This window comes from Oryx dammah, unplaced genomic scaffold (genome assembly GCF_014754425.2).
Source record: "Oryx dammah isolate SB20612 unplaced genomic scaffold, SCBI_Odam_1.1 HiC_scaffold_26, whole genome shotgun sequence".
Lineage (NCBI taxonomy): Eukaryota > Metazoa > Chordata > Mammalia > Artiodactyla > Bovidae > Oryx > Oryx dammah.
Window position 1 is genome coordinate 90,438,444 of NW_024070210.1, and position 25,734 is coordinate 90,464,177.

A 25,734-nucleotide genomic window follows, 5' to 3' on the forward strand; every position below is an offset into this window, starting at 1 on the left:
CACACACACACACACACACGGTTCCAAAAAGCAGAATTCAAAGAATTTGCCCACTGGCAACTAGTTACATCACATTTACACTGTATAAGTAAGTAATCCAGAGATGAAGAATACAGGAGGCCATGTGCAGGTTATATGTAAGTACTATGCTATCTTATATAAAGGACTGGAGCATCCAGAGATTTGGGGGATTGAGGGATGCGGGTAGGGCAGGTATCCTGGAACCAATTTTCCCACTAATGCTCACATCTAGCTGTAACATTTTCTTAATCTCTGTAGATTTTATTCACTTGGTGATATATAAAATTCAAAGTTTTATTCTAAGTTTTCCAGAATGCAAACTTACTAGTTGTACTGTGTGGTGGGTTCTATACTCATCTTCACTCCGAAGGCGCTGTTGGAATTTTTCATTGTGTTTTGCAATACAAATTTCCTAAAAATACATGAAATGTGTTTTTTAATACAACTGAATAAATTAAATGTTAATCAACATATACCTACACGATAAAATATCAAGTAAGCCACCTCTGGTTTCTCACCTGGAATACTGAAGCAGCATAAACCAGCATAATTTAGTATCTTAAAAGACTCGTTTATTAAACTACAGAATTCCTGATTTCTCCCTTTTTTTGGAAGCGGAGGAATGGCCATGGTAGAGTGGAACGGTATGTGGGAATCTTAAAAGCCTCTTTCAAATCCGAAGATTTAGGCCATAAGATTCTAAGTATTATTATACTCTTTAAAATAGTCTGAACAAAAATAGATATATAACTCTTAAATTCTGTTTCTTAAATGCTCTCTGAGGAATTAAAGAACATGATTTTGCCTGGATTGGTTTAAACACTATCATGAAATCTGAATCTTCTGGTCACTGGTAGATTTCAAAGCTAAAAAGAGACCTTAAAGACAAGAAAGTATAATACAGATATGCTAATTCTAATCACATGAAAATATATTAAATAAGAAATATGTGCTCTTTACAGAATAATGCACTATCTTATCATCTGGCAACTTTCTAGTAGTACCAGGCTGTCTTCATTTTCTCTGGGTCCTACAGAGATACAAAGGTTAACACTAATTTCCAACACTTTCAAAGTTATACCAAAAGATCACTCTTCTAACCTCATTAAGTCATATATGAATAACCTTTCAAGCCAGAAAGCTATATTTTAAAGCAATTGTTTTATCACTTTCCTATCTTCACCCACACTGGGTTGACTATATTGCCTAAAAAGTATTGATCATGAAATGAACCTCTCCAAGGCAATCTCCACAGAGGGAAGTGGTATGATGTAGTGATACAATGGCTCAGGCTTCCAAGTCACACAGACCTTGGATAGAATCCTATCTCTGAGCCATACTTGCTACCTTCCCTTGGGCAGACTTAGTTCCCTTGGTTATAAAAATGAGGATACAAGTCTATAATTCCTTATCTAGAACAGAGCTCAGGTGTGTTTCAAAATTATTTATTTTTATTTTAGAAAGGTGATATGTTGCATATGCCATCGTTTGCCCAGTAACTCCAGCAGGATCCAAAGCAATACCTCACAGTAAGTATCACTAACATTTTTGCAGTGAAATAAATAGTCACAGCAAATAGGATAAAGGAATGTTCAAGTATAAGAACGCTTTTTGGCTACTGGGAGAATTAAGATATAAAAGAACAATGTTGTTTCTATTTATTCTTCCTGAAAAGTTTAATCACAAAGGACAGACCTCAAGTCATCATGGGACAACCAGAGATCATCTTTTGTTCTTTTAAGAGGACAGGCAGGGTGTGATTTACTTGTAGCCAAAGAACTACCCCTGGGTGTGGAATTCTATCATGGATGCCAGATTAACCAGGGAGGCTGTGACTCTGGGAATGCTGATATGCAGACAAGGAATGCAGCTACAAGAGAGTCATCTTGATCTGTCGTACAGTATGTATGGTTCATCTTTCTTTTCAGAACAGTGTTTCTAAATTCCTCTCTTGCCAGCCTTCTGTCACTCCTTTCCCCTGCAGTTCCGTCACCTCAGCTGTGGAACTTGGGGATCTGGGGGCAGGGAAAGGGGAGGGCAGGGGACAAGACCATTTGGGAACCCCAGACTATATGGTGTGATCACTCACAGCAGATCAGAGACTAAGTTTAAATGTGCAGAATCTATACGGCTAAGTTTCTCTACTTCTGATTTAGTTTAATATAAGAATGAAGAGTGAAAACTATACATTAAGTTGGTACACACTTTTATCAGTTCAGTTCAGTCACTCAGTTGTGTCCGACTCTTTGAGACCCCATGGACTGCAGTATGCTATGCTTCCCTGTCTATCACCAACTCCTGGAGCTTACTCAAAACTCATGTCCATTGAGTTGGTGATGCTATCCAACCATCTCACCCTCTGTCGTCCCCTTCTCCTCCTGCCTTCAATCTTTCCCAGCATCAGGGTCTTTTCAGATGAGTCAGTTCTTCCCATCAGGTGGCCAAAGTATTAGAGTTTCAGCTTCAGCAACAGTCCTTCCAGTGAATATTCAAGACTGATTTCCTTTAGGATGGACTGATTGGATCTCCTTGCAGTCCAAGGGACTCTCAAAGAGTCTTCTCCAACACCACAGTTCAAAAGCATCAATTCTTTGGTGCTCAGATTTCTTTATAGTCCAACTCTCACATCCATACATGACTGCTGGAAAAACCATAGCTCTGACTAGATGGACTTTTGTTGGCTTTTTAATATGCTGTTTAGGTTGGTCATACCTTTTCTTCCAAGGAGCAGGCGTCTTTTAATTTCATGGCTGCAATCACCATCTGCAGTGATTTTGGAGCCCCCAAAAATAAAGTCTGACACTGTTTCTACTTTTTCCCCATCTATTTCCCATGAAGTGATGGGACCAGATGCCATGATCTTCGTTTTCTGAATGCTGAGTTTTAAGCCAACTTTTTCACTCTCCTCTTTCACTTTCATAAAGAGGCTCTTTAGTTCTTCTTCGCTTTCTGCCATAAGGGTGGGGTCATCTGCATATCTGAGGTTATTGATATTTCTCCCGGCAATCTTGATTCCAGCTTGAGCTTCATCCAGCCTGGCATTTCGCATGACATACTCTGCAAATAAGTTAAATAAGCAGGATGACAATGTACAGCCTTGATGTACTCCTTTCTCAATTTGGAACCAGTCTGTTGTTCCATGTCCAGTTCTAACTGCATACACAGGTGAGGTGGTCTGGTATTCCCATCTCTTGAAGAAGTTTCCACAGTTTGTTGTGATCCACACAGTCAAAGACTTTGGCATAATCAATAAAGCAGATGTTTTTCTGGAACTCTCTTGCTTTTTAGATGATCCAACAGATGTTGGCAATTTGATCTCTGGTTCCTCTGCCTTTTCTAAATCTAGCTTAAACATCTGGAAGTTCACGGTTCACGTACTGCTGAAGCCTGGCTTGGAGAATTTTGAGCATTACTTTACTAGCATGTGAGATGAGTACAATTGTGCAGTAGTCCGAACATTCTCCGGCATTGCCTTTCTCTGGAATTGGAATGAAAACTGACCTTTTCCAGTCCTGTTGCCACTGCTGAGTTTTCCAAATTTGCTGGCATATTGAGTGCAGCACTTTCACAGCATCATCTTTCAGGATTTGAAATAGCTCAACTGGCATTCCATCAACTCCACTAGCTTTGTTTGTAATGATGCTTCCTAAGGCCCACTGGACTTCACATTCCAGGATGTCTGGCTCTAGGTAAGTGATCACACCATTGTGATTACCTGGGTCGTGAAGATCTTTTTTGTATAGTTCTTCTATGTATTCCTGCCACCTCTTCTTAATATCTTCTGCTTCTGTCAGGTCCATACCATTTCTGTTCATTACTGTGCCCATCTTTGCATGAAATGGTCTTCTTGGTATCTCTAATTTTCTTGAAAAGATCTCTAGTCTTTCCCATTCTGTTGTTTTCCTCTATTTCTCTGCAATGATCATGGAGGAAGGCTTTCTTATCTCTCCTTGCTATTCTTTTCTCAGCTATTTGTAAGGCGTTCTCAGACAACCATTTGCCTTTTTGAATTTCTTTTATACATAAATAAAAATTTCCTTGAAGAGTAAGGTTAGAACCAGTCAATTATAGAGCACCCCTGACCTCCTTAAATAAAAAGGAGCCAGGATTTGCATTACATAGAGTCCTGTAGTCATGCCCAAGCAGAATTACCTTTGGGTGACTGAGGCAAATAGCACATCACCACTGGCTATTCTAACGTGTTTAAGAGGGTAATTCTCTGACAACCATATGTCAATATAATGGCTTGAGTATTGAGAAGACATTATTCTTACTTAGTTTTAAAAGATATGCAAGTATTAGTGACAAATCAGGTTAGAATTATTAGATATGGGTCAAGGATTAAGTAATGAATAAAAGAAAGATGTAAATTAAGGTTACAGTCAAGCAATTATACCTTTTTATTTCTGAGGTATGCTTTCTTGGCCGAAACCCGTCCACGTCTTGCCTCCAGCTGGCGTGCTTTCTGCTGAAGTTTCTGAAGTTCTTCTCTCTGAAAATGCACAGACGCTGCCATCCCTTCCTTCTCCAGCATAGCCTCCATGCTTTCGTAAGTGTCATAGTATACCACTTCATCTCTCTTTTCTGTTACAGAACAGAAACAAGGGGCAATGGTTAACAGCACGGGCTACAGAGCTGGACAGAGCAACTCTTATCCACTCACTAATTCTGTAACCTCAAGCAAAGCCATTACCTCTTGACTTTCTCTGTAAAATTGTGATTATTAGGAAATACATCTCAGAGGGGGTATGTGTGTGCCAGTATCTGGCACATAGTTAAGTATTCAATGAAAGAAGCTATGAACCTTGTCTGCCAAATTAAAAATTTGAGAGTACAGATTCTGGCTGAAACAACAAAGCAAGTTAGAAAGTACTTTACAAAGGTAAGATCATAGTTGAACTGCTACCTCTACTAAATCACTTGCTTGACTTTGCATTAAGTTTTTTTAGCCTCAACAGAAGAAATAAAGCTAGTATCCATGTACATTTTTCCTATGCAAGCAAACAACTACATGGGGAAATTCCATCATTCATTCAAAAGTATTTTTGTGGACTTGTGTTGTTAAGACACACATCATACCTGATATAAGTCTTTTGATGCTTTCCAGTTGTGCTGTCAACAGCAACTCTTCACACTTCAAGATTTCAAATTGCACTTCATACAACTGAAGTTGCAGATCATAATAATCGGCTTCTAACTGATCCAATCGAGCTATGGCTTCTGTACCGCCCTGTAGACTCTGCATCTGCATTGAAAATAAAAATAAGGACATATCTAGTTGGAGAGAACAAGAAATCAAGTTATGTTTGGAAATGTATTCTAACTGATCAGACAGGGTAAATCCATGAAGCAACTGAACACCAGCAGACAATCTGGGGTCAAAGGCTCAGGTACAGATGACTTAAGAACCTACTAAATTTGTGTAGAAAGCTGTGTGTACATGTATTTTTTTCCTCCGAGTAGTGTTTCTAGCTTTCAAATTTACAAACAGAAGAGTCTGTGACCTAAAAAGAGGTGAGAATGATTATAATCAAGACTCAGTTAAAAAGGAGATAAATTTAAAAAGATAGTACTTATTCTAAAGTGTAGTTAAAATTTTAAACAAATAGGATTTTGCTTCCCTGGGTGATATTTAATATTTCAATGTTAATTTAAAAGTTATTCGAAGTTCAGGTTTGTATAATGGAATGTACCACTGTCACATTTGGAAGAAGTCTTTGTTTTTAAAATAACCTAAGGAGACGTAACATATCAACATTTTTATAAACACCTCCTCATAATTCATCAGGGCTTCCCTGATAGCTCAGTTGGTAAAGAATCTGTCTGCAATGTAGGAGACCCGGTTTGATTCCTGGGTTGGGAAGATCTACTGGAGAAGGGATAGGCTACCCATTCAGTATTCTTGGGCTGGTAAAGAATCCGCCTGCAATGCAGGAAACCTGGGTTCAATCCTTGGGTTGGGAAGATCCCCTGGAGAGGCTCAAGTTTACCCACTCCAGTATTCTGGCCTGAATTCCATGGACTGTACTAAGTCCATGGGGTCGCAAAGAGTAGGACATGACTGAGTGACTTTCACTTTCATAATGTAACCCACAGGGTAGGACTGTATCATAAAGCAAGGGATTTGTCTGGGATGGGCTTAATAAATCACATTTGGTCTGTGTCTTATGAGTCATGTGGTTGTGTTAAATTAACTTAATAAAACTAGTGTAGTCATCATCACAGATGTATATAAAAATCACAATGCACATATTATATCACTCAACAAGCATAAACCTGGCAAGAATGACTGACAGTTTTACCAAATCCTTTGAAGAACTCAAACATAATCTAGAACATTCAAAACAGTCTATTATGGTTCTGGGATGACCCCAGGGAAAATGACCCCACCGATAAATGCCAAACCCCCTGGCCCATTTCAGCCTCACCTTTCCTCTACCACAAGGGACCAATTCCAGTAAGAAATGTTCTTGCAATAGCAAAGTTATAAACCTAACTCTCTGCAGCTCTTTTAGGCACCCTCTGTTGTTAGTACTATTCATCCTGGTTAGAATAAAGCTAGTCACTGTGATAAAGAGCAGCACTCTATTTCAGAGTCAATAAAATGCTAGTATTTCAAGTTTTAAAGTTCTAGAACTTAAGAAACATCTAGAAACATAAAGGAGAAAGCTAACTAGAAAAGCAAGTTCGAGTGGAAATGCCTCAGATGAAGAAGAGATAGAGCTAAAATCTGTAAGAGATTCTGAATAGTGTGAAAAAGTTCAGAACAAGTTCTAACTTTTCCTTTAACAATAGTAGCAAATAAGAAGAGGGAAAAATAAATCCATTAACAAAAGTTCTTTCTAGATCAGAGCCATAATATATTATAGATTACCTCATACAGTCTTTTTTGAACAAGAGTTAGACATGCATATTGGAGGTGATGGCTTCCCACTCCAGTACTCTTGCCTGGAAAATGCCATGGACGGAGAAGCCTGGTGGGCTGCAGTCCATGGGGTCGCTGAGAGTCGCATACGGCTAAGCGACTTTCCTTTCACTTTTCACTTTCATGCATTGGAGAAGGAAATGGCAACCCACTCCAGTGTTCTTGCCTGGAGAATCCCAGGGACGGGGGAGCCTGATGGGCTGCTGTCTATGGGTCGCACAGAGTCGGACACAACTGAAGCGACTTAGCAGCAGCAGACTTGCATGTGCACATTCATAAAGCAATGTGTTTTACATAAAGCTATATCAATAAAAGCAGTGATGACATTCTGTTCTTCTCTAGAGTAGAATGTACATCTTTGACAGATACATATTAGAAGCCAATCCAGTCAAGCCACGGAATGGGAGCAAATACTTACAAATCATATATTTGATAAAAGACTTGTATCTGGAATACGTCAAGAACTTAAGAAGCTTCCTTGCTTTCCAGTAGATCCACAGGCCATGAAAAAAAAAGTTAAATGGGCAAATGACCTGAACCAAAACTTCTCCAAAGATGACATACAAGTGGCCAATTTAGCACACAAAAGGATACTAGACATAAATGCCATCAGAGAAATGCAAATCAAAACCCCAAGACACCACTTCACACCCACCAGGATGGCTAAAACAAAAAAGACAGTATTAGTGATAACGTAAAGAAAGATGTGGAGAAATTCTATCATTCTGTACACTGCTGGTGAGGATGGAAATGGTACAGCTGTTTGGAAAACAGTCTGACAGTTCCTCAATAGGTTAAATTGCATTTCACACCAAGATAAAGGAAAACCTTGCCTAAAATGTTCATAACAGCTTTATTCATAAACCTCTAAAAATAGAAAGAACCCAAAAGTTCATCAACTGCTGAATGCATGAAGTGTGGGGTAACTATAGAGTGGCGTATCATTTGAAAAAGAAGTAGACTAAGCAATGAAATGTGCCACAATATGGATGAACTGTGAAAACATATTATGTGGGGTGAAAAGCGTTAAAAAAAAAATCACGTCTTATTATTTCATTTACATAAAATGTCCAGAACAGCAAATCTAGAGAGAAAATAGTTGCCAAGGTGTGGTAAGAGTTGAAGGGGAGATAGGCAATGAGTGCCCCTTTTTCTTTTAACAACTGTTAACAACTGCTGCCTACAGTCATGCTGGGATGCTGTGAAAATGCGATAACTTGAATTCTATCATAGGCCCCATTGTGAAAGTTATCATTACCTCATGAAGATAGTGCTGTCAGGAGGGTCAGAAAAATTTAAGTCTTGTACCAAATATAGCACATCTTAATTAAAAATAATTTTTAATATATTTTTCTCATGGTTGTTACCTCTTCTTTTAGAGCATGTTTCTTCTGTTCCAAACAGATCTCTTTAGCTCTCATCATCTGCAAAGTCTCCTTAGAAACTGCATATTGAAGTTTTTCCATACGTTCAGCAGCTGCTGCCCATGACGCTTTACCAAATTTCTTCTGATCTGCTCGCATTCGATCATACACAGCTATTGATAATTTTAAAAAGGACAATGAGACATTAAGACATGAAACAACTTGATACTAAAGAATTTGGAAGTCTTAAGATCGCAGTGATCACCCACTCAAAGATAAGCACATAAATCCTACCCTCATGATAAATTACCTATACTGGTTCATGACAGATTACCTATAACATGATAAAATACCTATCACCTATATAAATCAATACTATCTTAGATTTTCTCTAATGTCTCCAATAAGAATTTTAAATAATCATCCTGAGAAATAACTTTCTGAAGATGAAACTTAGTTTTCAGGTTAATTCTAAAACTTACTTAAAAATACTCTTTTCACATTTTTCAGTATTATTAAATTTCAAAGTTTCTATAAAACTTCATTCTGTGAAGGTTCATACCTTTTCTGAGGTATGTTACTTGAAATCAGAACCATAACTATTAAAGGTTATTTAAAAATTATTTAAATTCATGTACTTTTTGAGTTCTCTAAATGGATTTTAATGATATAATATATAGGGTGAAATAAGTGTCTAGAGATTATCGTGAAGCTTATGCCGCTAAGGTTACTGCTGGAGTACAGTTAAGCCCCAAGGAAGACACCCAACTTCTGGCCACCACACAAAAAAGGAAAAACTTCCAGTTTGCCACAACAGAGGCCTCAGCCAGGAAACATTTCTTGACACTCAAACACATAATATCTTCCAGTTAAATAAGTTTTAACTGATATCAGTTAACTGTTTAACTGGTAACAGTGTGGTGCTGGCTCATCTTGGGTCCTTATACAATGAATCCAACCATCCTATGTCCCTTCTGCTTAACAGGTCAGAAACATATTTTAACTAACATAAAAGAGGCAGGCAATCTGATTATGAAGTATCTAATAGAGTCTTTAGGTCAATATACATTCTCTAGTAGTTTCTTATGCTCAGAGGTTAAGCGATTAATACTTTTGTATTGCAACTACATCATAACTCTCTGCAAAAAGTATCTCAATAACATCTGCCTCAGAATTTCATGAAATTAAAAAATTTTTTTACAATAATACTGCTGCTGCTGCTAAGTCACTTCAGTCATGTCCGACTCTGTGCGACCCCATAGACGGCAGCCCACCAGGCTCCCCCCATCCCTGGGATTCTGCAGGCAAGAACAGTGGAGTGGGTTTCCATTTCCTTCTCCAATGCGTGAAAGTGAAAAGTGAAAGTGAAGTTGCTCAGTCGTGTCCGACCCTCAGCGACCCCATGGACTGCAGCCTACCAAGCTCCTCCGTCCATGGGATTTTCCAGGCAAGATACCAGAACATACTTAAAAATTAAAATTGTACAGAGAAGCTGATAGTGGAAAGAACAACTTCTCAGGCTCAACTCCCTCCCTCTACCCTTAGTCCCAATGACCAAATGCAACCAACTTGGAACCTGCTCCTGGTAATTACCTGCATTCAAGAACATTACTATTTCTTGACTTAAGTCTTAAAAATCTATTGAGTTTTTATGACAAATGAACAATCCACTTACTCAGAATCATCTCTCAATATAGTTCTTTTGGTTTCTCTGTTTTTCTGTGGCCTTTAACTGCTAACATATTTGAACATTAATCTGATCCTTAATTTTAGGGTTTAACAAATAACATCTACTTATGTTGCCTACATATCAAATGATTCTGCCATTTTAAATCTCTGCCTATCTCTTTAAAAAAAAGTATGGCAATATTTATGCAACCGTAATATCAATATAGCAGTGTACTGTAGGGGCAAAAACAACAGCAGGGGGTTAGGAGACAGCTTCGAGTTAAATTCTCACTTGTACCCATCAACATGTAACTTAAGGCAGAAACTTAACTGTTGTTAGGCTAAATTCCCTTGAATGAAAAACCTAAGGAAATACCGTACGTCCTTGGAAGGCTTGTGGAAATTAAATGAGAGGATAACATGTACTCAAGTGTTTCTCTCACTTTACAAAGCAATATTAACCAAATACGTGGTCTGCTTTGTTTCTTCTCTCCCTCATGCACACAACCACAATCACTCATATTAACACAATGCTATGTTAATTTCAAAGCAGTTTTTCCATGTATTCTATTTATCTGCCTATCAATCCTATAGAATAGGCAAGGTGGCATTATCAACACCTTCAACACAGATATATGAAACTGAAGAGTTTTGGTGACTTAAAATCAAGGAGAGTTAAACTAGTTGCTTAAATACCTAGTCTGCCACTCCCCTGATTTTTACCGGAATCTGTAATCACAACTTAATAAAGCCAAACAAATACAAGCAAAAATAGTCTGGAGCCTTTTCTCTCGCTTTCCACTTAAGGACTATGTATATAGAGCACTTTCTGTCCTAATTCAGTCTCATGCTGTTACCTACTAAAAGAGCTAGTCAATACTTTGTCTACCAACATCTCTTGACAGAATGTATTCTTTCACCTAACTGCTGCTCACTTCACTGGAAATTATTTTCCAATAGCTCAGGAATATGAAGGTAATGCAGAAAATTATGAATACAGAATGCTCCATATGAATATGAATAATTCAAGCTGCTTCTCAGAGAGTGGTGGAAAGAGTTCTGTGGCCTCCTATGGAAAGGAGTTGGAAGAAATGGACCTAGACAGACAGACCTTGTCACATGTATCTCTTCATTTGGCTTGATGTCTATCTTTTTAAAAGAAGTTTCCTCGTTTATTTTTGGCTGTGCTGGATCTTGGCTGCTGCACGGGCTTTTCTCCAGCTGCATGAGCAGGCGCTGCTCTCTCGTTGCGGTGCGCTGGAGATGCACTCACTGAGGTGGCTTCTCTTACCGTGGAGCACAGGCTCTCGGGCATGCGAGCCTTCAGTGGTTGCAGCTCCCGGGCTCTAGAGCTCAGGCTGGACAGTCGTGGCACACGGGGCTAGCTGCTCTGCAGTGTGCAGGATCTTCAAAGATCAGGGATAGAACCCGTGTCCCCTGCATTGGCAGGTGAATTCTTTACCACTGAGTCATAGGGAAACCCTTGATTTCTATCTTTTATAAATTGTAATGGGAACTATGTTTTCCTGAGTTCTTTGAGTCACTGTAGTGAATTTTTCAAACTTAAAAGGGCTATAGCAGAACCACTAAATTTGTAGTCTACTGCTTAGAAGTACAGATGACCTGTGGACACCCCAAATTTGCAAGTAGTGTCTGAAGGGAAGGCAGTCTTCTTGGGAATTTTGCCTTTAAGCTGTGAACTCTAACTGCAAACATTTATTGTCAGAATTGAAATCCGCTATACGAATACCCATTATTTTTAATTATTTTAAAGGTGAGTATATGTCAACACATAATGCCTAGAAAAAGACTGAAAGGATATACCTTAACTTGTTAATAGTGGTCTTCTTTAACTGCTAGAATTGAATGGTCTTTATATTCGTTTCTATAACTATTGTGAACACAAAATATTTAAACCACTCGTTAAGGAAAAAAAACCTCCACTCACTTTTAAAAATACCTAACAAGGCTAACTTTACTGGGAAACTCACCTTTTTGAGCTTTAGCTGTTATTTCAAAGTATTTGACGGTAAGATCTTGAATGGACAGCACGGCCATGTGGGCTTTCCGCTGCCAGTCAGCATCCTCTTTCTGTAGACTTTCAATTCTTCGGGGGCCCAGGTAGTCATTTTCCATAGAAATCTTTGGAGAGAAAAAAGAAAAACTGAAAAAATCATTTCTTTCTCTTATTCATTCCTTAAACATCTACTGAACGTTTGTGTGTCAGGCGTTCTTGGTACTAAAAGAATATTTACTTTTCTCTGCTCTTGAGGAAATGCTATCAATTTACAAAATAATTAAATTAACAATAATGTTGAAGACAGTTAATACAGAAACCTGTTTCCCTTCTCCTCTATTGGATTCTTGATCCTTCTCTCTTCTATATATATATATAAATGAAGAACATAGAACAAAATGTTTGACTAATTATTTTGGGATGCTGAAAAATTTTTATTTCCTCCTTTATGATAATTATATTTTTAGGTTAAGAATTATTTGTGCCAATAAAGTGCTTATTTAATCATCAACATAAATAAATAAGGTTGACAGTATATAAACAATAAGCCTATCTGCCTACTGAAGGCCTCTGGAATAAATAAGTAACAGAGAAAAACTGGCTACATATTATTTATAAGAGCCACAGCTAAAATGAAAGGACAAAGGAAAAGTTGAAAATCAGATAATGGACAGAGATATGCCAGGTAAATGTCACAGAAATAACAATATTAATATCAAAGTACAGAAAAGCACTACACAGGTATGTTAACATGGATTAAAGGTACAGTTCAGGAAGCATAGCCACAGACCCTCTGTATACTCTGTATTATTTTACCACATACCGAGAAAGAGATTAAAAATTGAGCAGTTAAGTTAGTAACACCAATATTAAGATGATCGGGAAAAACTTTATAGTGAAAAATGTTAGCCCATCCCTGGCACACTTAAAAAAAAAACTGATCAAGCAAATTTCTAAAGTAGAAATAATGAGGGTCATACTCTTTAAACAGTACAACTAAAGGAACAGAAATCAAAAGAACAGTCTATAAGATTTGGTTTAGTCTCGAAGCAACAATATACTGCTCCTTAAAGAAACAGTCTTCCAAATAGAGGGAAAAAATGATTCCAGGGCTACCGAGAAAAAATACGTACATGAAATTGCCAAGAATTTCATTTTACCTATGTTAAGTTTAACTCTGCAGGTCATGTTCAGAGATATAAGCTTGGGTACTCTTGACACCTGGGCTTGCTAGGTGGTGCCAGCGGTAAAATACCCACCTGCCAATGCAGGGGGCATAAGAACTGTGGGTTTGAACCTTGGGTTGGGAAGATCCCCCGGAGGAGGGCATGGCAACCCAGTCCAGTATTCTCACCTGAAGAATCCCACGGACAGAGGAGCCTGAAGGGCTACAGTCCATGGGGTCACAAAGAGTCAGACACGACTGAAGCAACTTAGCATACACACACCCTTGACACAGTAGAAGACACTTAAAGCAATGAGAGTGAATAAGTTCATGTAAGGAATCACAATCACATAAGTAGGAAGAGTCAATGGAGGAGAAATCAACTCTATCAAGCACTGCTTAGGTGTCAAGTAGATACACCACCAGTATTCATGGACCTAACAGCATGAACTTGGCAACAACAGCTCTGGAGTACAGGCAAACTCCTTCTGCCTATTAATTCCCATCATATCTTCAGATCTCAGTTCAATTACTGCTTCATGGATGTCTTCCCTGACTCAATGTTATAGCTGTTACAAGCTCTTCGGTGTAACAAATACCTTTCCTTCTTACCTCTTCAGTTCAGTTCAGTTTAGTCGCTCAGTCGTGTCCAACTCTTTGGCACCCCAAGAATCACAGCACACCAGGCCTCCCTGTCCATCACCAACTCCTGGAGTTCACTCAGACTCACGTCCATCGAGTCAGTTATGCCATCCAGCCATCTCATCCTCTGTAGTCCCTTCTCCTCCTGCCCCCAATCCCTCCCAGCATCAGGGTCTTTTCTAGTAAGTCAATTCTTCGCATGAGCTGGCCCAACTATTGGAGTTTTGCTTCAGCATCAGTCCTTCCAATGAACACCCAGGACTGATCTGCTTTAGAATGGACTGGTTGGATCTCCTTGCAGTCCAAGGGACTCTCAAGAGTCTTCTCCAACACCACAGCTCAAAAGCGTCAATTCTTCGGTGCTCAGCTTTCTTCACAGTCCAACTCTCATATCCATACATGACCACTGGAAAAACCATAGCTTCAACTAGACAGACCTTTGTTGGCAAAGTAATATCTCTGCTTTTCAATATGCTTTCTAGGTTGGTCATAACTTTCCTTCCAAGGAGTAAGCATCTTTTAATTTCATGGCTGCAATCACCATCTGCAGTGATTTTGGAGCCCCAAAAAATAAAGTCTGACACTGTTTTACTGTTTTCCCATCTATTTCCCATGAAGTGATGGGACCAAATGCCATGATCTTCGTTTTCTGAATGTTGAGCTTTAAGCCAGCTTTTTCACTCTCTCTTTCATCAAGAGGCTTTTTAGTTCCTTTTCACTTTCTGCCATAAGGGTAGGGTCATCTGCATATCTGAGATTATTGATATTTCTCCCAGCAATCTTGATTCTAGCTTGTGCTTCATCCAGCCCAGCATTTCTCATGATGTACTCTGCATATAAGTTAAATAAGCAGGGTGAAAATATACAGCCTTGAAGTACTCCTTTTCCTATTTAGAACCAGTCTGTTGTTTCATGTCCAGTTCTAACTGGTGCTTCCTGACCTGCATATAGGTTTCTCAAGAGGCAAGTCAGGTGGTCTGGTATTCCCATCTCTTTTAGAATTTTCCACAGTTTGTTGTGATCCACACAGTCAAAGGCTTTGGCATAGTCAATAAAGCAGAAATAGATGTTTTTCTGGAACTCTCTCGCTTTTTCGATAATCCAACGGATGTTGGCAATTTGATCTCTGGTTCCTCTGCCTTTTCTAAAACCAGCTTGAACATCTGAAAGTTCACGGTTCTTGAGCATTACTTTACTAGCGTGTGAGATGAGTGCAATTGTGCAGTAGTTTGAGCATTCTTTGGCATTGCCTTTCTTTGGGATTAGAATGAAAACTGACCTTTTCCAGTCCTGTGGCCACTGCTGAGTTTTCCAAATTTGCTGGCATCTTGAGTGCAGCACTCTCACAGCATCATCTTTCAGGATTTGAAATAGCTCCACTGGAATTCCATCACCTCCACTAGCTTTGTTCGTAGTGATGCTTTCTAAGGCCCACTTGATTTCACATTCCAGGATGTCTGGCTCTAGGTGAGTGGTCACACCATCGTGATTATCTGGGTCATGAAGCTCTTTTTTGTACAGTTCTTCTGTGTGTTCTTGCCATCTCTTCTTAATATCTTCTGCTTCTGTTAGGTCCACAGCATTTCTGTCCTTTATCAAACCCATCTTTGCATGAAATGTTCCCTTGGTATCTCTAATTTTCTTGAAGAGACCTCTAGTCTTTCCCATTCTGTTGTTTTCCTCTATTTCTTTGCACTGATCACCGAGGAAGGCTTTCTTATCTCTCCTTGCTATTCTTTGGAACTCTGCATTCAGATGCTTATATCTTTCCTTTTCTCCTTTGCTTTCACTTCTCTTCTTTTCACAGCTATTTGTAAGGCCTCTCAGACAGCCGTTTTGCTTTTTTGAATTTTTTTTCCATGGGGATGGTCTTGATCCCTGTCTCCTGTACAATGTCACGAACCTCCATCCATAGTTCATCAGACACTCTATCAGATCTAGTCCCTTAAATCTATTTCTCACGTCCACCGTATAATCATAAGGTCATGTAAGTCTGAATTTGGCAATAAGGAGTTCATGATCTGAGCCACAGTCAGCTCCCAGTCTTGTTTTTGCTGACTGTATAGAGCTTCTCCATCTTTGGCTGCAAAGAATATAATCAATCTGATTTCGGTGTTGACCATCTGGTGATGTCCATGTGTAAAGTCTTCTCTTGTGTTGTTGGAAGAGGGTGTTTTCTATGACTAGTGCATTCTCTTGGCAAAACTCTATTAGCCTTTGCCCTGCTTCATTCCATACTCCAAGGACAAATTTTCCTGTTACTCCAGGTGTTTCCTGACTTCCTACTTTTGCATTCCAGTCCTCTATAATGAAAAGCACATCTTTTGGGGTGTTAGTTCTAAATGGTTTTGTAGATCTTCATAGAACCATTCAACTTCAGCTTCTTCAGCATTACTGGTTGGGGCATAGACTTGGATTACCGTGATATTGAATGGTTTGCCTTGGAGACGAACAGAGATTATTCTGTCGTTTTTGAGATTGCATCCAAGTGCTGCATTTTGGACTCTTTTGTTGACCATGATGGCTACTCCATTTCTTCTAAGGGATTCTTGCCCACAGTAGTAGATATAATGGTCATCTGAGTTAAATTCACCCATTCCAGTCCATCTTAGTTCACTGATTCCTAGAATGTCGACGTTCACTCTTGCCATCTCCTGTTTGACCACTTCCAATGTGCCTTGATTCATGGACCTGACATTCCAGGTTCCTATGCAATATTGCTCTTCACAGCATCAGACCTTGCTTCTATCACAGTCACATCCACAACTGGGTATTGTTTTTGCTTTGGCTTCATCCCTTCATTCTTTCTGGAGTTATTTCTCCACTGATCTCCAGCAGCATATTGGGCTCCTACCGACCTGGGGAATTCCTCTTTCAGTATCCTATCATTTTGCCTTTTCATAATGTTCATGGGGTTCTGAAGCCAAGAATACTGAAGTGGTTTGCCATTCCCTTCTCCAGTGGACCACATTCTGTCAGACCTCTCCACTATGACCCTCCCATCTTAGGTGGCCCCACATGGCATGGCTTAGTTTCACTGAGTTAGACAAGGCTGTGGTCCGTGTGATCAGATTGGCTCTTACCTCTTATCACACTCATATTTTAGTTTATATCACCTGCTTCCCACTCTGAATGTTCCGTGAGGGCAAAGAAGGCACAGTATCTCTGCTTGCTTGCTCTTCACTAGTACACTGCCTGGCATGAACTAGGTAATCTAAAATATTTCCTCAAAGAGTGAATAAAAATCCACTTCCATACATGTTTTTAAGGAGGACAGAAATATAGAAACATGTGTAAATACTCTCTTTTCAGAAATCTGTGTAAGTGAATAGGAGAAGGGAATAAGGTTTATTAAGGGTAGGCACTATGCTTCACTGGGAGGCCATGGAGCAGGTTAGAGGGAGAACCTATGTTTTCTCCTGTGAATAAAGAATCCAGTTATGAAAAGAATCTGAGAAAGAACAGATGTATGTATCGTGTACAACTGAATCACTTTGCTGTACACCTGAGAGTAACACAACTCTGTAAAGCAACTATACGCCAATATAAAATAAAAAGTAAAAAAGAAAGAACCCAGTTAAAAGTAAACTGGTAGAGAAGAGGGGAGGAAGAGGACACAAAACAGCTGTTTTTAGATGAAAACAAAGTGGAGTCGCTCAGTTGTGTCCAACTCTTTGCAATCCCACAAACTGTGGCCCACCAGGCTCCTCTCTCCATGGGATTTTCCAGGGAAGAACACTGGAGTGGGCTGCCATTTCCTTCTCCAGGGTATCTTCCCAAGCCAGGGATCGAACCTGGGTCTCCTGCATTGCAGACAAGCGCTTTACCATCTGAGCCACCAGGGAACCCCCTAAAAAAAGCCACTCTGACCCCAACGTGACATGAACACACAACCTTCTGATTGTTTTTAGATGGTAGGATGACAAACCGTTTAGAAAAATTACTAAGCAAAAATTTAAATTTCCTAAGCAAAAACTAAAAACAAGAATAACTAGGGTTAGTGAGGTCACAGAGAGACAAGACACACGTAATATACTGCTGGTAGAACTATAAATTGACTAAAACCTTTTCTGAAAAGTAATTTATGATACCATAATCTTTGAACACATTTAGCTGTTTAGATCAGGACAAACAAACTTTACTGAAGTCTATAAATTGCAGAGGGATTTAAAGGAGGGGTATGATTTTGACAGTTACCTGGGGAGGATATGGGAAAAGAGAATCACCCAAAATGTGTGCTGTAGATAAGAATTAACCTGAGCAGAGCCTTAAGGCAAGTTAAGTTCAATGTATGGTAAAGGACAGAGAGCAGTCCAGCCTACCTGGAGTTCAGGTAAAACAGATGAAGGTAGAGGAAGATAAAACTAGACAAGTAGGCTATGATCACCATGAGGAGGCTGTGGAGCTTGTACTGCACATGACAAGCAACTGGAAACCACTGTGGCATTCTCAGCAGCACGTGGCATATTTAGACTTGTTTGCATTTAAGATTCTAGAAAACTTGTTTTCTGTAATAAAACCATCACCATTTTTGTGCTTTCATTTGTTGTGATTTAAAACAAGTTAAAAAGCAAAAGATTCACAAATATGAAAAAAAGATTTAATAAATTGATCACTGCAGCAAAACTTAAATTCCTATTCAGCACGTTATGACAGAAGTCCCTTTCAATGACATGACTAAACTCCGTCTGTTTATTATACCTAAGACTGTAATTTAGGTTAGCTACAGTTTTTCCCTGACTTTGAAAGTCAAAATGTATTTAGATTCTATCACCTCCAAGTTCAACCTTCTGCCTTGTGATGCTAGGATTCGGGCTCTGAAAACCACATTTAGCCCTTGCCAGGAGGAAGGGCTGGAGAAGATTTCAGAGTTGAAGGAAAGAGACACCTTGCATCTTCCTATCTGTGTCACTTGACTTTCCTGTTTGCTGTTCCTGTGATCATCATTCCAGTCTCGCTTTTTAATCTCAGCATCTAGTACCTTCTTCAAGAAGTTAAAAGAAATGAGTCTGCAGTTTTTTAAGCTCTGCAGAACTGGCCTCATTGTGTGTGCCCAAGACAAAGCAGCACATTAGTGCTTTATCCCCAGGGATCTGGTTCTCTCAAACAGCAGTGTCTTCTTCCTCAAAGGTCAGCTTCATAGGGCCTATCCTTCACCTTTTCCCTTTGTAACCCCCAATCCTATGAGTGGGGCCGTTTCTGCAATTAACTCTGGTACCTGAGAGCTGCCTTATGGTTCTCTGTTGAAATAACCGGTTTGATCTTCCAGTTAGATCCCAACAAACCCAACTACAGAACAGAAAATGTAATAAACAGAATGAGCAGTGCTCATAATTCAAAAATCTTAACTCAGATCATGAAGATAGAAACTTTCACTTGCATAGTTAAACACTGTACAGAAATGAGAATTAAAAAAATATTTAAAAATCTGGTTATTTGGAGATAACTTGTACTTTGTTGTTGGATTATCTTTACCTTCATTGCACATATATACCCAAATACACAGAAGAACATGCTATGCTTTTTAAATGCTGTGTTTTCAACTGACTTCTAAAACTCAGTAGCTAATGCTACAGCCTACTGTTTAAAAATGTGATTATAGTTTATTGTACCAAAGACGTTAAGCTAGGATACTGAGTTCTTTTCCTAACTTGGCGAATCTGAAGATGTACAGCACTGGTCAGCTGGGTCATGTGCTAAAAACAGTGACTCCTCTGTTGTCAATTTCAGTGCCAGAAAGAAAACAGTGTCTGTTTTTAACATGGAAAAAAGTATGTGTCAGTTTAGGTAGCTAGGATAGTGAGACTAGTTTATAAACACAGATTTTCTTAGCAAGGAATTACTTATTATAAAGTACATCACTAGCTTGGATACTCGGTTTTATATGAGACACTTAAGTGTTACTTCTGTTGTTGAGATAGTAATTTTTAAAAAGGCACTCTGATTCTTGGGTAAAACAAATGCAAAGATAAACTTGTGAATATACTGATGCAGTGGTGATCTTAATGCGAATTTTCCAGGTCCAGGAGTTATACGACTCTTGACTAACAGGATGACATAATTAGATTCAGCATCATGTATTTCATGCATTTTTACATTCAAAGTAAATGTTAAATGTAATATCCTCAGGAAAGAGTATGAAATGATGCATTTTTGAAAGTAAAAGGCATCTAAAGATAAGGAAATCAATGAAGAGTTCAGGTGACAGAGAAGTATCTTAATGTACAGTGTTAAGCACTGTATGTATAGTGCTTACATATAATGTATAGTGGGGCTTTCCAGGTGGCTCAGTGGTAAGAAACCCTCCTGACAAGCAGGAGATGTGGATTCGATCCCTGGGTTGGGAAGATACCCTGGAGAAGAAATGGCAACCTACTCCAGGATTCTTGCCTGAGAATCCCATGGACAGATTCTGGTGGGCTCCAAAGGGGCTCCATGGGGTCACAGAGTTGGACACAACTTACCAACTAAACAACAACAACAACAAGCACTATATATTTCACAATGTACACAGTAGAGGATACAGTCGTCCAATGATGTAAAAACTGCACACTGCACAAAAACCAGGAGGTTGGCCAAGCCATCTGTGCTGCTGCATATGCCCACTTGTCTGTTGGAATAGTGTGGAGATGGGTGTCTTTTTCTATTTCACACAAAGACACCTACAGATTTCCCTGGGGGAGGGGAAGGGTGGAGGAAGAAGAGTATATTCAAATTACAACCAGAAAATAGTCAAATTGCAAAATGATATGACTGGATGCAAAGGGGAGGGAAAAGCTGAGGGTGCCTTCTAGTACTTATGTACTTTTAGCAAGTTATTAAAAATAAGTGGACAATGTGTTTGAAATGCTTATAGTTAATCCAGGAAGACTTTCAGTAGGTGAACTCACTGTGACTCATCAAGACACTGGGTTTAAAAATCTAGAGAGGATCATCTGATTTATTTACTTTTACTTATTTATTTAAGCTTCTCTTTTTTCTTTTTTTTTTTTTTTTTGGAGGCAGGGCGTGCTGTATGGCTTGTGTGATCTTAGCTCCCCAACCAGGGATCAAACCCTGGCCCCCAGCAGTGAAAAGTCCTAGTCACTGGACCACCAGGGAATTCCTCAAGAATCATCTAGTTTAATTTTCGTTTTATGGATAAGAAAACTGAGGCCCAAAGTGAATGTATCTTAGAATTTAGTGTGCTCCATACCTTAGCCATTTCAGATTTTATTAGACATGTGGTTCTCAACTTTACAGTGTGTCATACTTACCAGGAAGACCCGTTAAAACAAAGATGGCTGAGCTCTTCCCTAGAGTTTCAGTTAAGGGTATCTGAGGTAAGGCCCAAGAATCTGTATTTCTAACAAGGTTCGAGGTGATACTGATACTCCCTGTCTGGGGGTCACATTTTTCACATGTTAAAGAACCAGTACATTAAAGTCTGGGAGCTTCTGAAAGGGATGAGGCTAAAGAATAAAGGTCAAACTCCACAGGATGATACAGCTTTCTAGGTCCTGACCATACCTTCTCTCCTACAAATCCTCAGACCTGAGGCATACCAAACAATTCATACCCTGTGGAAAAACTAATAGAACAGGCTTTGCAGTCAAATGTGTTTCAGTCCCAGCCATGCCACTTATTGGCCTCCATACACGGTGCTGGGTTGGTGATTCAATAAGGTTTGAATAATTTACTGTGTCTAAAAACCCAAGTACTATGCCTGTTTATTATACCATTCCTATTCTTATATATATGGAATAGTCTCAATTCCAATCTCTAATACAAACATATGTACTCACTTCCTACTGAATTCTTATTCTTCAATAGTGAAGCTCACTAATCCCTCTTTTACCATATGTCTTCAGGCTATGTTGATCGCCTCATTTTGTGTCTCTATATAAACTTGTACATTTCGCTCATTTCTCTCTTAAAAAATCACCTGAGTTATAATTTATATACAACAAAATGCACCCATGTTTTAAACATAAATTTTGACAAAGTTTTATACCCATGTTAACAGCCACCATAATCAAGATTTAAAACACATCAATCTCTCCAAAGGATTCTGTTACATCTGCTTCCTCTCAGAGAATCTCCCCGGCCCCACCACAGGCAACAACTCTTCAGAACAATTTTTTAGAATTCCATGTAAATGGAGGCATAGTTTATACTCTATGTCTGGCATCTTTTGCTCAGCACAACTTTTTGTAAGCTGTTTAATCAGGATTTAATTAATTTACATATAATCAAGTATATCAATCTGTCTAAAGTACGTGATTTGATAAGTTTTGATTGCCATAAACCCAAGAAACAACCACTACAATCATGATACAAAACATTTCTGTCACCTCCAAAATATTCCAATACCACTTTGCCATCCACCCCTTCCACAGTGTATATTCTCTTGTATCTGGCTTCTTCAACTTAGCATGACTTTGAGGTGTGTCTATGTTGCTGTGTCTTGTGTTGTTGCTTAGTTGTTAAGTCATGTCTGACTCTGCAAACCCATGAACTGTAACCCTCCAGGCTCCTCTGTCCATGGAATTTTCCAGGTAAGAATACTGGAGTGAGTTGCCATTTCCTTCTCCATGTGACCTTCCAGACCCAGGGATTTAACCTGCATTGACAGCTGGGATTCTTTACCACTGAGCCACCAGGGAAGACCACCTTTTGCATTGTCGAATATTATTCTATCACTTGGAAATACCGCCTTTTATTAACTCATCCACCTATCGATGGTTATTTGAGCTGTTCCAGTTTGGGACTACCAGGAACCCAGTCGGCACAAACACTGGCAAGTTTTTCCTTTTGTGAACAGATGTTTTCATTTCTCTTGTATAGGTAACTAGGAGACAAACAGCTGAGTTGTAAGATATGTACAGTTGACTCTTGAACAACACAGGTTTGAACTGCATGAGTCCATTTCTATGCAGACTTTTTCGCCAACAAATGTTACAGTGCTGTAAGATCTGCTGTTGTTGAATCCACAGATGGGGAACCATGAATCTGGAAAGCTTTTGTGCCATTAAACATCTGAGAATTCTGGTATAAATGGCAGGTACTGGAACCACACCCAAGGGTTGTTCAAAGATCAACTGTATACGTTTAATTTTGGAAGAAATTGTCAAGGTGTTTTCCCAAGTGGCTGTACCACTTTAAAATCCTATTAGCAGTGTATGAATATTCCAGTTACTCTACATCCTCATTACCATTTGGGAGGGCCAAAATATTTCCATTACACTCACTTGAATAATCAGTGTGTAACAGTGTCACATTCTGGTATCGATCTGTATCTCTTAGGTGAGTGTGTACAGTGTCACACTCTGGCATCAATCTGTTATTTCCTAGGTGAGCGTGTACAGTGTTGGACTCTGGTATTGATCTCTATTTCCTAGCTGAGTGTGTACAGTGTCACATTCTGGTATCGATCTCTATTTCCTAGCTGAGCGTGTACAGTGTTGCACTCTGGTATTGATCTGCATTTCCTAGGTGAGTGTGTTGGACATCTCTGCATGTGATTATTGGCCATATCTTTGTGTCCTTTTAAATATTTAGCTCATACTGAAAATTTGGGGGTTTTATCTTACTGAGTTGCACAGTTCCTTTCTCAGATATATTGATATTACAAGTTATTTTGTCTCAGTGTATGGCCTGCCTTCTCATTTCCTTAATCTTTCAAATAGCAAAATATTTAATTTTAGTGAAGTCCAATTTATCATTCTTTTTATTAGTTTTTGGCCCAAGTTTTCTGCATTGTATCTACAAAAACATTTGCCTTTCCTTCCCAAAGACTGTAAAACCTTTTGCAGTTTGCTTATAAAAGTTTTATACTATAAGCTTTATGTTCTGGTCTAAGATGTACTCAAATTAATTTTTGTGTATGGTGTAACATAAGGAAGACTAGGGTTCATTTTTTCTATATAGATATCCACTTCTGGCAGCATTTGTTGATAAGACTATTCTTTCCCCCTACTGAACTGCCTTGGTACCTTTGTGAAAAACTAATTGAATATGTAACCACAGGTCTATTTTAAATTCCATCCTACTGGAATTTTAATTTGCATCTACAGATCCACTGAGAGCTGACATGTGAACATTATTGACTATTTTAATAGATTTTCTTCTAATCTATTACCATGGTCTATCTCCCATTTATTTATGTATGCTTTAATTCCTCTCAGCAAAATTTTGTGATTTTTCAGTATATAGTCCTTTAATAGATTTTATAAAATTTATCTTTAAACATTTCAAGCATTTTTTAAAATTTCTATTTCAGTTTCATTTCTGGAAGACAGAAAATACAACTGAATTTCTAAGTACGGACCTTGTAACTAAACTTACAGATTATTTCCAGTAGCTTTTTTAGATTCTTATTTTTCACATGTGTGATCACATAATGTATGAATTACAAAAAGCTTTACTTTTTCCCCTAATGCCAGAGAAATAGTGAATAAAAGTTGTGAGAGCAGACAATTTTGTCTAGTTACCAATCTTAGTGGAGGAAGAATTCAATCATTCATCATCACATATGATGTTAAATGAGCTCTACATAATACCCTTTATCAGGTCAAGGGTGGGCTTCCCTGGTGGCTCAGACAGTCAACAATCTGCCTGCAGTGCAAGAGACCCAAACTTGATGCCCTGGTCAGGAAGATCCATCCCCTGGAGGAGGGAATGGCTACCCTCTGCAGTACTCTTGCCTGGGGAATCCCATGGACAGAGGAGCCTGGCGGGCTGCAGTCCCCGGGGCTGCAGAGTCTGACACGCCTGGGCGACTAACACTTTCACTCTTCTCAGGTCAAGGAAGTTCCCTTCTCTGCCTGCTTTGCTGACATTTTACCATGGATGGGCAATGAACTTTATCAAATGCATTTATGCACCCACAGACACTGATTCTTTTTTCTTTATTGATAATATTGTGAGTTACATTGATTACTTTTTGTAATGTTAAACCAATCTCGTCTTTCTGAGATAAACCCTAGTCATGGTATATTATTGAATCCTATTTTTCAATATTACATTAAGGATTGTTACATCTACATTCATAAGGGATATTCATTTGTAGTTTTCTTTTTCTCTGTAATGTCATTTGATCTGGTTTCTATAAGAAATGTGTCCATTATTGTGTCTAAGTAGTTGAATTTTTGGCACAAATGTGTTCCTGTTCTCTTTCTAGCTCATCATTATAGTTGAGAGGCATTAGAAGACCAATGCAGTAAAATAACCATTTTTACCTCTGAAAATATTATAAGGTTAAAAAAATTGTCTGTTCCTCCTCACATATATTCTGCTTCCCAGGAGAAAAAAATGGAGTAGCAAGTGATGCTAGTGGACAACAGAGTCTGACATGGCGGTTCAATCAATTTGCTAATGTTAATACTCAATATAAATTATGCTACTGCTGCTGCTGCTAAGTCATTTCAGTTGTGTCCGACTCTGTGTGACCCCACAGACGGCAGCCCACCAGGCTCCTCTGTCCCTGGGATTCTCCAGGCAAGAACACTGGAGTGGGCTGCCAGTTCCTTCTCCAATGCATGAAAGTGAAAAGTGAAAGTGAAGTTGCTTAGTCGTGTCTGACTCTTAGTGACCCCATGGACTGCAGCCCACCAGGCCCCTCTGTCCACAGGATTTTCCCGGCAACAGTACTGGGGTAGGTTGCCATTTCCTTCTCCTATACAAATCATGATATATTAATAATTAATATGAAAGCAAAAATTCACTAGACGCTGACAGTCAATGTTCAGCTGTATGGAGTATGTCTGCTCTGCACTGCAACCAGTTTAGAAGATGGGGCCTCCATGTCTTCTAGTTCATCCCTGCCTTCCAGTCAAGTTTTCAATGGGCAAAAATTCTACAGTTCATTTTTAAAAATTGAAGGAAACTGTAGTGCCTAAAAATTCTTAGTTACTACTTATCACTTTAACCAAAATGCCAAGTTTATGATAAA

At 38.9% G+C, this 25,734-nt stretch overlaps 1 protein-coding gene and 1 non-coding gene across 2 annotated transcripts in view; both read right to left on the reverse strand.

The window, feature by feature from the left end:
- Positions 1-25,734, reverse strand: part of JMY (junction mediating and regulatory protein, p53 cofactor) — a 78,279-nt gene that overhangs the window by 23,202 nt on the left and 29,343 nt on the right. The window contains exons 3-7 of the mRNA XM_040225901.1: positions 11,970-12,120; positions 8,314-8,483; positions 5,101-5,266; positions 4,418-4,605; positions 347-433 (exon numbers count right to left, since the gene is read on the reverse strand). Of these exons, the coding sequence (XP_040081835.1) occupies positions 347-433; positions 4,418-4,605; positions 5,101-5,266; positions 8,314-8,483; positions 11,970-12,120 (762 nt within the window). The remainder of the gene's footprint in view (positions 1-346; positions 434-4,417; positions 4,606-5,100; positions 5,267-8,313; positions 8,484-11,969; positions 12,121-25,734) is intronic.
- TRNAC-GCA lies at positions 17,576-17,647 on the reverse strand. The gene has a single exon. It is a non-coding gene; the product is annotated as a tRNA-Cys (tRNA).